The 12,946-nt window shown below is 43.2% G+C and overlaps 1 protein-coding gene across 1 annotated transcript in view; it reads left to right on the top strand.

Moving 5' to 3' along the window:
* OBI1 (ORC ubiquitin ligase 1) overlaps nucleotides 1–10,331 on the top strand; it is a 121,247-nt gene extending 110,916 nt beyond the window's left edge. The window contains exon 6 of the mRNA XM_085622078.1: nucleotides 6,473–10,331. Coding sequence (XP_085478204.1) covers nucleotides 6,473–7,976 — 1,504 coding nt within the window. The 3' untranslated portion in view covers nucleotides 7,977–10,331. The remainder of the gene's footprint in view (nucleotides 1–6,472) is intronic.
* The last annotated feature ends 2,615 nt before the right edge of the window (nucleotides 10,332–12,946 follow it).

Genomic DNA, 12,946 nt, shown 5'->3' with positions numbered 1-12,946 from the left:
AGTTTTGAGGGATTAATGCCACACTTTTCTTCATACAGTAATCGAAAAAAGCCTGTAAAAAGGGAGTGAAGCGCATTGCCAGTGTTGGCTGGTAAAATAGTATGGTCCCCAGGGTGTAATCTAGGAAGGGGCCATTCATGCTGTAATCTAAATGCCAGAGCCTGGCAACAGTGAAGGATTACAGGAAAGGGACCAGGTATTTCAGTTATGTCATAGTCCCTGTACTTGAGCATCCCGTCATTCATGCCATTATTGAGTGACTCTTCCCTCCATGGGGTCTTTGGAGTAAGTCAGACGCAGATTTTGAGCCACCAAAGGGAGGACCTTTGCTTCTCTCTCCTGCCTCCCCACCGATCTCGTGTATTCCAAAGGCTCCATTCCATTCCATATGGGTTTTTAAATTTTAATTTGGGCATAAAGTACAATTGAGGAGTTGCTCTGCCTGTCTGCCCTGTCTCTTGTTTTCCCACCTAGCAGTTATTATATTTGAACTTCCTTATGACCATTGATTTGATATTAGCCTCTTTTCTAACCTTCACCAAGTATATGCTTTCACTCAGTTCACTTTGCATTTGGGAGAAACCTAGTATGTTTTGATCCTCAACGGCTTTCTAGTTCTTTTGTGAAAATTAAAGTACTGTGATCGGATCACCCAGTGCTTAACTCGTTATGGATGAATCATGGCTGGTACTGAGACATTTATGGTCTTCAGTTTTAAAACAAATAACCTGGGCTCTGTTTGAGAATAAAACCCTTGTCAGGATATAGTTCTTCCAACTTACCCATAGAGAGTTAATCATTTTTACTGCCACACAGTGCTATACTGTTGTATAATCTGTGCATATCTTGCATGGTCTGATGGAAAAATATTTTGTTTCACCCAGGCTGGCCACATCTGCATCCACAGGTAGAAGAGGGACCATAGTAGCAGTGCAAGGGGACATGCACTGAAAAGGGCAAACAGCCACAGACTACCAATAAATTCCATGGAGCAACACATAACCTTAAGTGCTGTATACATATAGAGGGGAGAACTACTGCCCAGGTGGACCCCACCTCCCTTATACCCAAGCATTCTCATGCACACAACGTACACCCGGGGCAGCCCAGTCATTAATTACTGTATGGAAGCACTAGTGAGAGGCAGTGTATTAATTGAGTTTGTGGGGAAAAGGCCTTTATTAGAATACTATAATCAGCTGCCACCATCCATTACTAGTGTCATTGCCTGTTTGAGGGTGGATGCTACTCACATCAAACGGAGCTCAACTTTGTGTGAAAACCCATCAACCAGCAGATTACTTGTTAGGAGACTTGTGATGTTGATCCTCTTTACAGGAAATAACTGGTCTGCCAGAACAGAGCGCGTGGTGCTTTCTAACCTACTCCAACTAACAGTGTTCGTAACCGTAAAAAATATTCTCTTTAGTATCTGCTTTAGTGCAAAGGTGTTATGTTAATCCAGACTCCCCATAGCATGTGGTAGTCCTAGGGGGAAATGTATACTGTTTAATTAGAACAGATATGACTGAAGCCTTGTCATTAGGTCTTAAACATCAGTGGAATTCAACAACACCATGCATTAAAAAGCAAAAGGTCATGATTAATGTCTCATCCTCCTATTTACCACTGACTCCTATTGCATACATACATTGTATCTGATTGCATGTTAGCTGGTGTTGATGCCTTTCTGTAATTCAAGGTTTTAATACATTCTTATTTCTTCAACAGTGCTAATAAGCACACATGGCTCTCAGTTCCCCAATCTGGAAAAGACATTTCTAAAATGGTCGATCCGTTTGTTTTCAAGTACAGTGGATTGCAATAACTTGTTTATACCATTACCAAAATTCACTATTCCCAAAAAGGTATTGGTAGTTTAATTTTTGATTAACTCCATCTACCTTTGCCTTCTTTACAAAAGGCTAGCTCATCACCAAATTGGAAAACATGAACTAATTTTCTCTCTCTACTTGTGTCCTCTACTTGTGCATCTAAATGTAGAATAAACATCCTGACACTGTTATACGGTTCCTACGAAACTAGTATGACGCTGTATGTAGAACAACAAATCTTCATAATACAGAGCCTGAATCTTCTTATATAATCAATAAATGTTGGTCTGTTTGGCTAGCTCACAGTTCTGCTACTAAACGTAGAGTTATAGATGTTGTCAGTAACCTAGAGAATGACTCTAAAATTCCCAAGGAATTCATGGAAACAGATCTAACCCTTTAGTTTGTCACTCATCCATGCCCAAAGTGTCACAAGGAAAAGATACAGTATTGCATTTTCAATCGTTTATTGAAAAGCTCTAATCTTTGTAAATATGACATGAACTGCAATTATGAAAAAGATAAGGTACATCATTGCAATAAGCATCATTAGAATGGTAAAAAACCATTCTACCCTGCTAATTGTTTATAATGTTACTAACATTACTCCTATATATTACTTATTTCTATAGGCTAAAAAGAGCATATAGGGGGTACTCATCTGAGAGTCCTATTGGAATGTCCCAACCCTATACCTGGGTCCTGTATGCCACTTCTTCTGCACGGCTAGCTTCCTTCTCAGGATAAAGGTCCGAGACAGCTGAACCACTCTGTCACTGGAGTGTTCCATGATAAGTCCGTCAGGAAGTGAACTTCTCACTGACTTCCGCTTAACTTCTGTTTTTATAATAAAACAGCAACCTTATCCCACTGTGCCAGAGGTGCAGAACCACTTTTTAATTAGGCTGCAGCAGAGTCCTCGTCCTCCTACGAGCACAGAAAATAAAACTATGCTGTGTTTTCTAAAGTGTACGACCCTGAAACTAAATGTGCAGGATAGAGGGTGACAATGTGTATTTGAAAGAAAAGCGTGCAAAGGACATTTTCACAATGGGGGGAAAAGCATGTGCAAGCCACTGTTAAACAATGCTAAGTTAAAATGAAGAACCAAAATGGAGACTAAATATAAGCCACATAATACTAGATGTGGCCCTATCACTCCTGCAATTCATGTGCGATCCAGTGTAAAACTGTCTTCAGAAAGCTCTTAATAAACTTAAAAGGACTACTGCCACCTTGGTATCTTGGGCGATTGATTGATAATGTTAATGTTATGGGGAATTTGTAAAGTGCACAGCTACTCCAAGGAGTGTCCCGGCGCTGAAAAGGTCCCCCTTGAAAGAGAGAAAGTATCCATTCTAATCCTAACAAGTCCACAGTTACTGATGGAACAACCAGGTCTTAAGTTGGCGCCTGAAACTAAGAATCTCTTGTTCTTGTCTGAGGGAGAGAGGCAGAGTGTTCCATAATCTTGCAACTACCACCTGGAAGGAGCGTCCACCCTTCCTACTCCGAAAGAACTTGGGCACCAATAGAAAATGTTGGGCTGATTACCTCCGAGTCCTGGCTGGGGTATAGGGTATAATTCTCTTTCTGATGTACTGAGCCCCACTGTTATGGAGAGCCTTAAAGGTCAGCACCAGAGACTTAAAATGAATCCTATTTTTCATTGAAAGCCACTGTAAAGATTTTAAATGAATCGTCATATGGGTCCTGGGCCCTACCAGAGAAATAGCTCTGGCGGCCACATTTTGAACAACTTGTAAGCGGCCTAGTAGATATTTGGGGATGCCCAGGTATAATGCATTTGCATAATCCAGCCTGGACATAATCAGGGCTTGGACCACAGTTTTCCTATGTGACAAGGGGAGCAAAGGTAAAACAAATTCTCATCATTTTTAGGATTCTAAAACACATGCCAGCCACAGATTGCACCTGCGACTTCATGGAGAGATCTGAGTCAAGCATGACTCCCAGGTTTTTAACGGTGGTGACTGGACTAGCAAGTGGCAGCTGATCCTGGGGTCACCAAATCCGCCATTCATCACATGGGGTATGTCCGAAGAAGATTATTTCAGTTTTGGAGGAATTGCATGACAATTGGTTTTGTCGGAACCAGTCAAACACTTTAGTCAAGCATATATAGATTGAATTATCATTAAACGGCTCGTCCTTCTCGCATGTGAACAACAGTTGAGTCATCGGCATAAGTTATAATTTTTGCCCCATGTTGTTCCGCAAGGGGTGCCAGCGGTGCCATATAAATATTAAATAAAGTTGGACTCAGAACTGATCCTTGAGGCACTCCAACATTCATCGACGGAATATCCGCTGAAAAAGGAGGGGGACCACACAGATTGCTGACTACCTTCCAGAAAAGAAGAAACTAAGTCTCTGAAGGAGTCGTCCATGTGGCATAGTATCAAAAGCCTCTGAGAGGTCCAGCAGTATCAATACTGCCTTACCTCCTCTATCAAGGGTGGCTTTGATAGTTTCAGTGACTTCCAATAAGGCCGTTTCAGTACTATAATTAGCTCTAAAACCTGATTGACTGGGATGAAGAGCATTAGTGGCCTCAATAAAGTCTGAGATAACCACATTCACATACTTCTCAGACGCCTTGGCAAAAAAAGGAAGCAGTGTTGTAGGCCTATAGTTGCTTACCACTGCAGGGTCAGCTGAAGGTTTCTTCAAAAGAGGAAGAATTTTACCCTGTTTCCACCTCGCTGGGACCTTTCCTTCTAACAAGGACAGGTTCAGGACTGGATTCACAGCTGGATTCACAACCTCGGCGACAGATGCCACTATTTAAGCAGGGCATGGATCCGATGACGACCCAGACTTAAGCGCCTTCATGATGGCAAGTGAAGTATCCAGAGAAACAGGGGGGAAATCATAAGTATTTCTTCCCTGGAATGTCCTTTAGGGTCTGACACAACATCCGGACTCATTCAGGTAGGTATGTCAAAAGAATCTTGAATGGACTTAATTTTGTTAAAGAAAAATTTAGTAACCTGATTCGTCCATTCGAGGGTGGGAGTAAAAAGGCTCTGAGCGACATTGGGGGATGCAAAATCTGTCACAATTTTAAACAATTCTCTACTACTATTTCTGGCTTGATCAATTTTAGTAGCCAGAAAACTTGTTTTCTCGTCCCGAACCTTAGCGTAGTGCACTTTAAGTGCCTGTTTATAGATGTTTTTACTTATTGGATCAAAACCTTTTCTCCATAGGCGCTCACGGCATTTACACGCCCTTTTACTTTTTCTTAAAGCCTCAGTGAACCAGGGAGCCGAAGTTTTTCCCTACGGTGTTACGCATCTTAGGTGGAGCTAGATGCAGTGCCCAATTCTGAAGCCAACTTTCCAGAGCATGTGTCGCCTCTTCTAAGGGGCCCTTCACATGAATAGGATGGTGGTTCAATATTTCTGCCAGAGAGTCGGGTGTTATCAGCTTAAAGGATCTATATTCTTTAGCTTGTTGTATACAATGAGATTGTGTCCTACTCAGATCTTTTTTAAGCCTGAAAGTGAGCATAAAATGGTCAGACCAAACAATAGGAAGGGTTGTTATCTAAATCAATGTTACATCTTGAGAACATCTGGTCCAACAAGTGACCCTTTTCATGTGTGGGAGACGTTGCATAAATGTAAATGTACAGGAATTTATATAGCGCAAATCACCAAGCGGTCTCTAAGCGCTTGCTTAGGGAACCCGTCCTGGTATTCCCCTGTGAGATAACCCGGCAGGGCATCCGCAAGGTGAAAGCCAGGCATCCCGCCGCGAGGGGCCCATGTGGAGATTAAGCAAGCTATTGCCCAGAGTCGCAGAGTGTGAACCCATGAATCGAGAATGCACTGGAGCGAGAATTATCGAGTCCATGGACATTTATGGACTCAAGACCCAGCCGAGCCGGGAATTGAACCCTGGTCCCAGGCTGACCTCTGCTTCCAGGTCTGCCTCCTCTAACCAGTGAGCCACACTTCTCACACACACACACACAGAGTCAGGCTGAAGATATTCAAAGATTCGCACAGCTTCTTGGTCTCTGGGTCTTCCTTTTGATCTAAATGTATATTAAAGTCCCAGAGGACCAGGCATTGACTAAATCTAGTTACAGTGGGTGCTACGGCATGGCCGATGGACTCCAAAAAGCGTCCAGTCGGTCCTGGAGGATTAATATCAGTTCTACCATTTCTCACTATTTACTCAATCTTAAGTCCTTTCCTCTTCTTTTTCCTTACCCTTATACCTCAATGCAGTGTTTTTCCCTCTCAGCTAGGTTCGTACTGCACAGACACACTGAGCCTCTCTCTTCCTCTCACTCAACCTCTTACTACTACCACCTCACCATTCCCGTGCCTGCCTGTAACCTACCCCTCCAACTTTTCCTCTGTGCTCTGTTTTTCTTTTTTATGATTTGCATATCTTCCTTTTGTTTTACGGGCACTGTGATGTAGAATAGATTTCTTTAGTATTGTCTAAAAATTGATCCATTATAAAGTCAAGACTAACTTGGTTGGATATGTAAAGCAATAGTTTATGATAAAGCAGAATCATTTTAGTAAATTATAGATTTGTATATGTTGATTATTTTTTAAAGTTAGCCACTTACATTTGTTATTGTTTTGTTTTAGATTTGGCAGATTTACAGTTGCCGCACTGCAGTCTAAGGTAGATCAGCATGAACGTGAGACAAGTCGTCTAAAGAAGGCATTAGAAAGAAGTGATGAGTACATAGAAGAATTAGAGTCTCAAGTTACGCAGTTGAAAAGAACAATTGATGAGCACAAAAAGTGTAAGAAAAGTGATTGCTGTATACGCAAAGTGAATGGGTACACTGAAGATAGTACATCATTGCAAACTCAAGAGACCACACAAAGAAATTTAACTCCCGGTCAAAGCACTGACAATATTGAACAACCATCACTTAGCGGACTGCAAGATGACAGTATGATGTGCTTAAGTTCTTCAAGTCAAGATTCTCTAAATGGATTAGAGTCTCGTCCCATGAATAAGAACATGTTTTCTGGTTCCCAGGAAGATCTATTAGATACAGCTGTTATGAATGCCCCTTTGCAGCCAAGTTGGGAAAATAAAATTGAAGATTATATGATGAGCAAAGATAAGAGTGTCTGTGGATTTTCTACCGTTGATACTCCAACCATGTCTCTCAGTTCACTACAGTTGAATACACCTAATAACAAAGTTAGTCCTTCGAAGAGTGGAAAGAAGTCTTCAACGTACCTAAGAAAATTGACGTTTGACTTTTCTTGTGAGACTACAAGTGATGACAATGGTGATGTAACCGAAAACAGTGAAAGTGGGTCTATGCAAGAAACCTTTGCAACCAGAAATAAACCAATGTTTTGGAACTACAGTCAAGGTGATTTTGAACCAGGGTTGGGGTTTGACAGTTCAGGTGAAAGTGTAAAACGTCCACAACCTGAAAAGCAATCTTCAATATCTAATGACAAAGCTTGTCAGTTTTTATTTAAAAGACTTCAAGCTATCAGTGATGCTGAAATTAATCGTGCACGAACATCCAGTGAGGCATCCATGGATGCTGCTTACCTTGATAAAATTACTGAGCTGGACTCCATGATGTCAGAATCCGAAAGCAGTAAAACACCATACCTTTTCAGATCGGCTGACCTTGCTAGTGCGTCAAAGTCTTCACGCCGTACTAAGCTTCAAGAAACTGAGAAGGCACGTGAGCAGGTGAAAGCAAACCCTGACAAGTGCTCAGAGTCCAGTAACGAAACCTCAAATAGTGAAGAATGGAAGCCCATCACATTTTCCGTTCTCTCTCCATCTAGCCTACAAATGAATGAACATTTCCCTTTGTTTGCTGATGAACCTTCAGAAGTTGAAGAACTAAATACCCAGAAAAGCTGCTTTGAAAAAGACCAACCTTCTACAGCATTCTTTTTTGGCGAGCCTCAAAAACTAGGTGATGATTCAAAGAGAGAGTCCTCCTTTTTTGATGTAGATACCCCTGACCCTCCGGTGCCAGGTCAATCTCCCTGGGCTTCATCCTTTGTTCCCGAGGAGAGGAGTAGAAGTAATAGCCATTCAACAAAGAGGAAAATTCAAAGCAGTCTTTCTAGTGCCAGTCCATCAAAGTCTTCAAAAAGCTGATTATACATATTCAGTAGAGAAAGTGTTTTCAAACATGTCTCCTACATGGTTTATGTTTTAACTTCTTACTGAAAGGCTCAAAGATTTTTCTTTTGTTAATTGAAGAATTTCATCACTTATCTACTTCACACTTATCAACTTAGTAGCACACGATCTCACATTTTTCCATCGCCTGTACCCCACCTTGCTTACAGATAAAACTGGCTCCTTTCCAGTACTACTTTCAAAGTTTAGCATATGTTGTGTAAATAGGGTAGCGCCTTGTATAAATCAGCATAAAGATATTCCCCACGAATGACATGACATAGTCTCAGTTGGTAAAGATTATCACACAAATGCCCATGTTTTAATACATATTGCCAGTTGTCTGTTTGTGATTTGTCTTTGGCAAATGAAGATGCAAATGTTTGAGAGCAATTTGTTTGACAGATGTATGACAATAACTCTAGGAGCGGTTTGAAAAATGAAAGCTGTGAATTTGCCATTTAAAAAAAAAACGAAATGCCTTTTTATGAGATTCCTCGTTGTGGTGTTCCTTTGAAAAGTTTGGCAGTAACCTTAGTCATACTTTCAACTTCCTGGTTTAGTGGTAGCTTCATCAGAACACAAACTAAGTTAGTTGCTCTAAAGACAGAGGTCTCGTGGAAGACTTGCATGGACCCTTTTAATGACTTTTGTCTATCCCACTCTCCTAACATCAGTTAGGCTCATGTTAGTCTTTTCCTTCATTTGATAAGGATTTCAGCATTCTCCTATTTCTCCTCCTTTGATACCATCTTTCATGAACTATAGCCCCTATATGTTCACTTTTAAAGCTTTCTGCTTTCTACCTAGGTTTCTGTATTCCATTGTTTTGCTGTCCATGTGTCCATTAAGAATGTAGAAGGATTCAAGATGTACAGTCCATTATGCCCCACAGCATTAGTCAATCTTCAATATTTCGAATCTTCATCCAGTGACGCATCTTTTCATAAACAATATTGCTGATCTATTTGTTGATCTAATATTAAGGTGAGCGATGGATACTCAAGCACGTTTCTGCACATTCCACTGAGTAATGTTTAAATGTATTCACAATCTTTATGCCCTTTCTTATTATGGTTGTCAGGTCATGCCAGGTTTTATTTTCAGATCTTAAGATGCAAACTTTCTGACTGAAGCATTGGTTGTGTTTTTTTTCTCTGTCCGTTTCCTTTTTTTCTCTTCAATACTCTGCAATACAGCTCTGATTTCTTAACTAGCAAATGATCCTTTAATAGTGAAGCAAGGAAACCAAGTACATATCTTTTTGGTTTTTCATATAATAGTACCATTCGTGAAAAGTCCTGGAATTATTACCTATAATACTAATTTCTGTGGCATAAAAGCATATTTTACCCTGTTCGCCAGAACTATCTCAGCTTTCTGTAGACATGCCTGAGTTTCTAATGTATCAATGTCAGCTAGCCACGAATTCTGTAATTCTCACTCTGTAGGTGCAGCTATAGGCCAAATGTTCAACTTGGCCAGGAAGTTCTGTGCTACAGAATTATCAGGATATGCCTCAGCTGTTTCATCCCCCCCCCCACACCAGATGTTCTCAGAATTATTGTCCACTGAGTTGGGAGAGTGCTAGAGATCTAGAAGGCAGGCTCAAACAAGGATTCCTCTGCTTGAATTGCATAGGCTTCTTTAATTGCCAATGAAACCCTTGTGGACACAGTTGTACTTCAGCCAACGTTTTACATAGAAAGGCTGAGGGATACAGGCACGTTATTTAATGAGAGCCGGGGCTGGTATGATGTTGCCTCAATTCCTTTTTCTTCTACTGCCTAAAGTCCATAGTCATGCCAGATTTGCTCAAATTAGTAATGGAAAGGAGCCTGCAAACTGAGCACTGTAGCAAATATTGAAAAGTATCTTTTTGTAACCACACCTACGAGTTGGATCCTATCATGTCTCCTTTGTTGAGGTGAACATGGTTGATTTGTGGTGGTGGAAGAGGAGAGTCTTGTATTGGTCTGAAAATGTTTTTTGTGTAGTATGTTTTATGTATGTTTTTGATGCATATGGAGAAACGGTTTAGTCTAGCATTGATTAACCCAATTATGAACTTTTTGTAATTCTTTTGTTTATACTAAATGGTAGATCTTCTTTTTCTATGTAAGCTTATTGTGAGCTTTTATTGTGTAATTTTTCATGATCTGCAGCCAGCAGTCAACCTTTCTCAACATCTAAATGCATTGGTTGTCTTTGATGTTAATTATGCTTGCTTGTGCATTTCAGTAGGCTTGTAAGCTGTGCTGTGCATAGAACATTTTGCAATAACACTGTATGTTTTTTGTTTGTGCGTTAAATAAAATGTCATGAGCACAATTGTTCGGCATTCCCGATTTTGAATAAGAGCTCAAAGAGGACTGCTTGCCTGGTAAGTGTGTGCTCTACAATGTTTAAGATAGTTTCTTAAAATGACACTGATCTACCTTTCGTGTAAGAAAAGTAAGGGCCTGGCTTATGATTAATCACTCTTAAGTAATGTCAGATATTAGTTAATTAAATTAGAGGGTTGTCTGTTATACATTATTTTTAACAGCAACTCTTATGTTCCGCTAATGACAACCATGGTTACATTTTCTGATAAACACTTCTAGCTGCATTTTCCTCATCTGATAATATTCTCCAAACGTTGTACTGGATTTGCAAGCTTTTCTGCAGTCCCTCTGCACATGACAGTGTTCTGCTCTGGAAATGACATGCAGAGCCTATATAGTAACCACTACTATGCGCTGATGTCCATTCCTTTCTTTCCTCGCCTCAAGGTGCAGATCCAGAGCTATCTCTTTTAGACCTTTAACTCTTCAAAATCTTTCTAATTTCAGTGTGCAAGGGAATTGTCCCTTCCCAAAGTGATAAGTTTTAAGCACTGTAATGACTGTAGCAAACAAATATCTGTGACAGGTCCTCATCAGATTTGACTGTGGTGCCTGGGGTAGAGTCACGACTCCAGGCCTGCAGTGATTGTCAATGAATCAGAAGGTCGTTTGAGACACCGAGGCGAAGTGTCACATCGCCAAGCACTGGAAGACTGCAATGAGACCGGTCCAAGTCATACCCGTAGCCGGGCACCTGGGCCAGGACAAAACCTTTGCGCGGTTGGTCCCACATTTTTATTGGCCCAGGATGAGAGTTACCTCTGACACCTATTGTAAGACCTGTAAGTCTGGCCAGGCGAGTGGCAAGACTGGGACTAAACTGAAGGTCACTTTGGAACCGCTCCCGGTGGTCGGGACCCCTTTTGAGCCGATCGGAATCGACATTGTTGGGCCGTTGGACCCTCCGACGTCTGCGGGACACCGGTTCATTCTGTTATTAGTGGACCACGCCACTCGGTACCCAGAGGCTATTCCTCTGAGGACCATCACTGCACCGGTGGTGGCGCGGGCCCTGTTGGGGATTTTTACCCGAGTGGGATTCCCCAAGGTCGTGGTGTCAGACAGAGGCACGAATTTCATGTCGGCCTACATGCAGGCCATGTGGAAGGAGTGTGGAGTGACCTATCTGTTCTCCACTCCTTACCACCCCCAGACTAACGGGCTCGTAGAGCGCTTCAACAAAACTTTAAAAGGGATGATCCGGAGCCTGCCAGAGGACTTGAGGCGGAAGTGGGACGTCCTCCTCCCTTGCCTGCTGTTCTCCTACCGTGAGGTGCCGCAGAAGGGAGTCGGGTTCAGCCCTTTTGAGCTGCTCTATGGCCATCCCGTTAGGGGGCCCCTCAGCCTAGTGAAGGAGGGGTGGGAGAAGACTTCGAAGAAGCTTCCCCGTGATATTGTCAGCTACATGCTGGCATTCCGCAGCCAGATGGCCAAGCTGTGGAAGGCAGCCTCAGAGAATCTGGAGGCTAGCTAGGCCGTCATGAAGGAGTGGTATGACCGCAACGCTCGGACGGTAGAGTTGGACGCTGGACAGAAGGTGTGGGTCATGGAGCCTGGGGAGCTTAGTGCCCTCCAGGACCGGTGGACTGGTCCGTACGAAATTGTGGAGCGACGAGGCCAGACCACATATGTCGTTGACTTGAAGACCCCCCGTCAGCCCCATCGGGTGCTCCACGTCAACCGCCTGAAGCCGCACCATGAGCGATCTGAGCTTGCTCTACTCATGGTGACGGATGGGAGAGAGGAGGAAGAGAGTGAGGCTCTTCCTGACCTTCTGGCGGCCCAGGAGAAGGATGGCTCGGTGGAGGGCGTAATCCTCTCCCCATCCTTGACCCCAGAGCAACAGAGGGACTGCCGCCAGGTGTTGGGGCAGTACGCCTCGTTGTTCTCCCTCACGCCTGGAATCACTCATTTGTGTACCCATGATGTGGACACAGGGGACAGCCCACCGGTGAAGAACAAGTCTTACCGGCTATCTGACCGAGTGAAAAACAGCATCCAGAGTGAGGTAGCGAAAATGCTGGAGCTGGGGGTGATCGAACCTTCCAGCAGCCCATGGGCTAGTCCGGTGGTGTTAGTGCCGAAAGCCGCCCCACCGGGCACCACACCAGAACTTCGGTTCTGTGTGGACTACCGGGGGTTGAACTCTGTCACGAAGACAGATGCTCACCCCATCCCACGAGTAGACGAGCTGGTGGACCGGCTGGGAGCAGCCCGGTACCTCAGCACCATTGACTTGACGTCAGGGTACTGGCAAATTGCCATGGCCGATGGAGCGAGGGAGAAAACAGCGTTCTCCACCCCCGAGGGCCACTTCCAATTCCGAGTGATGCCCTTCGGGCTCAAGAATGCTCCGGCCACCTTTCAGCGGTTGGTGAATCAGGTGCTATCTGGCCTGGAGTCCTTCTCAGCGGTATACCTGGATGACATAGCTGTCTTCAGTAGCACCTGGGAGGACCATCTGCAGCACCTCCAGGAGGTACTGCAGGCTCTGCAACGTGCTGGTCTAACTATCAAGGCCAGCAAGTGCCAGATTGGACAGGGATCTGTTGTGTACCT

This window comes from Triturus cristatus, chromosome 8 (genome assembly GCF_964204655.1).
Source record: "Triturus cristatus chromosome 8, aTriCri1.1, whole genome shotgun sequence".
Taxonomy (NCBI): domain Eukaryota; kingdom Metazoa; phylum Chordata; class Amphibia; order Caudata; family Salamandridae; genus Triturus; species Triturus cristatus.
This window is presented reverse-complemented; position numbering and strand designations above follow the sequence as displayed.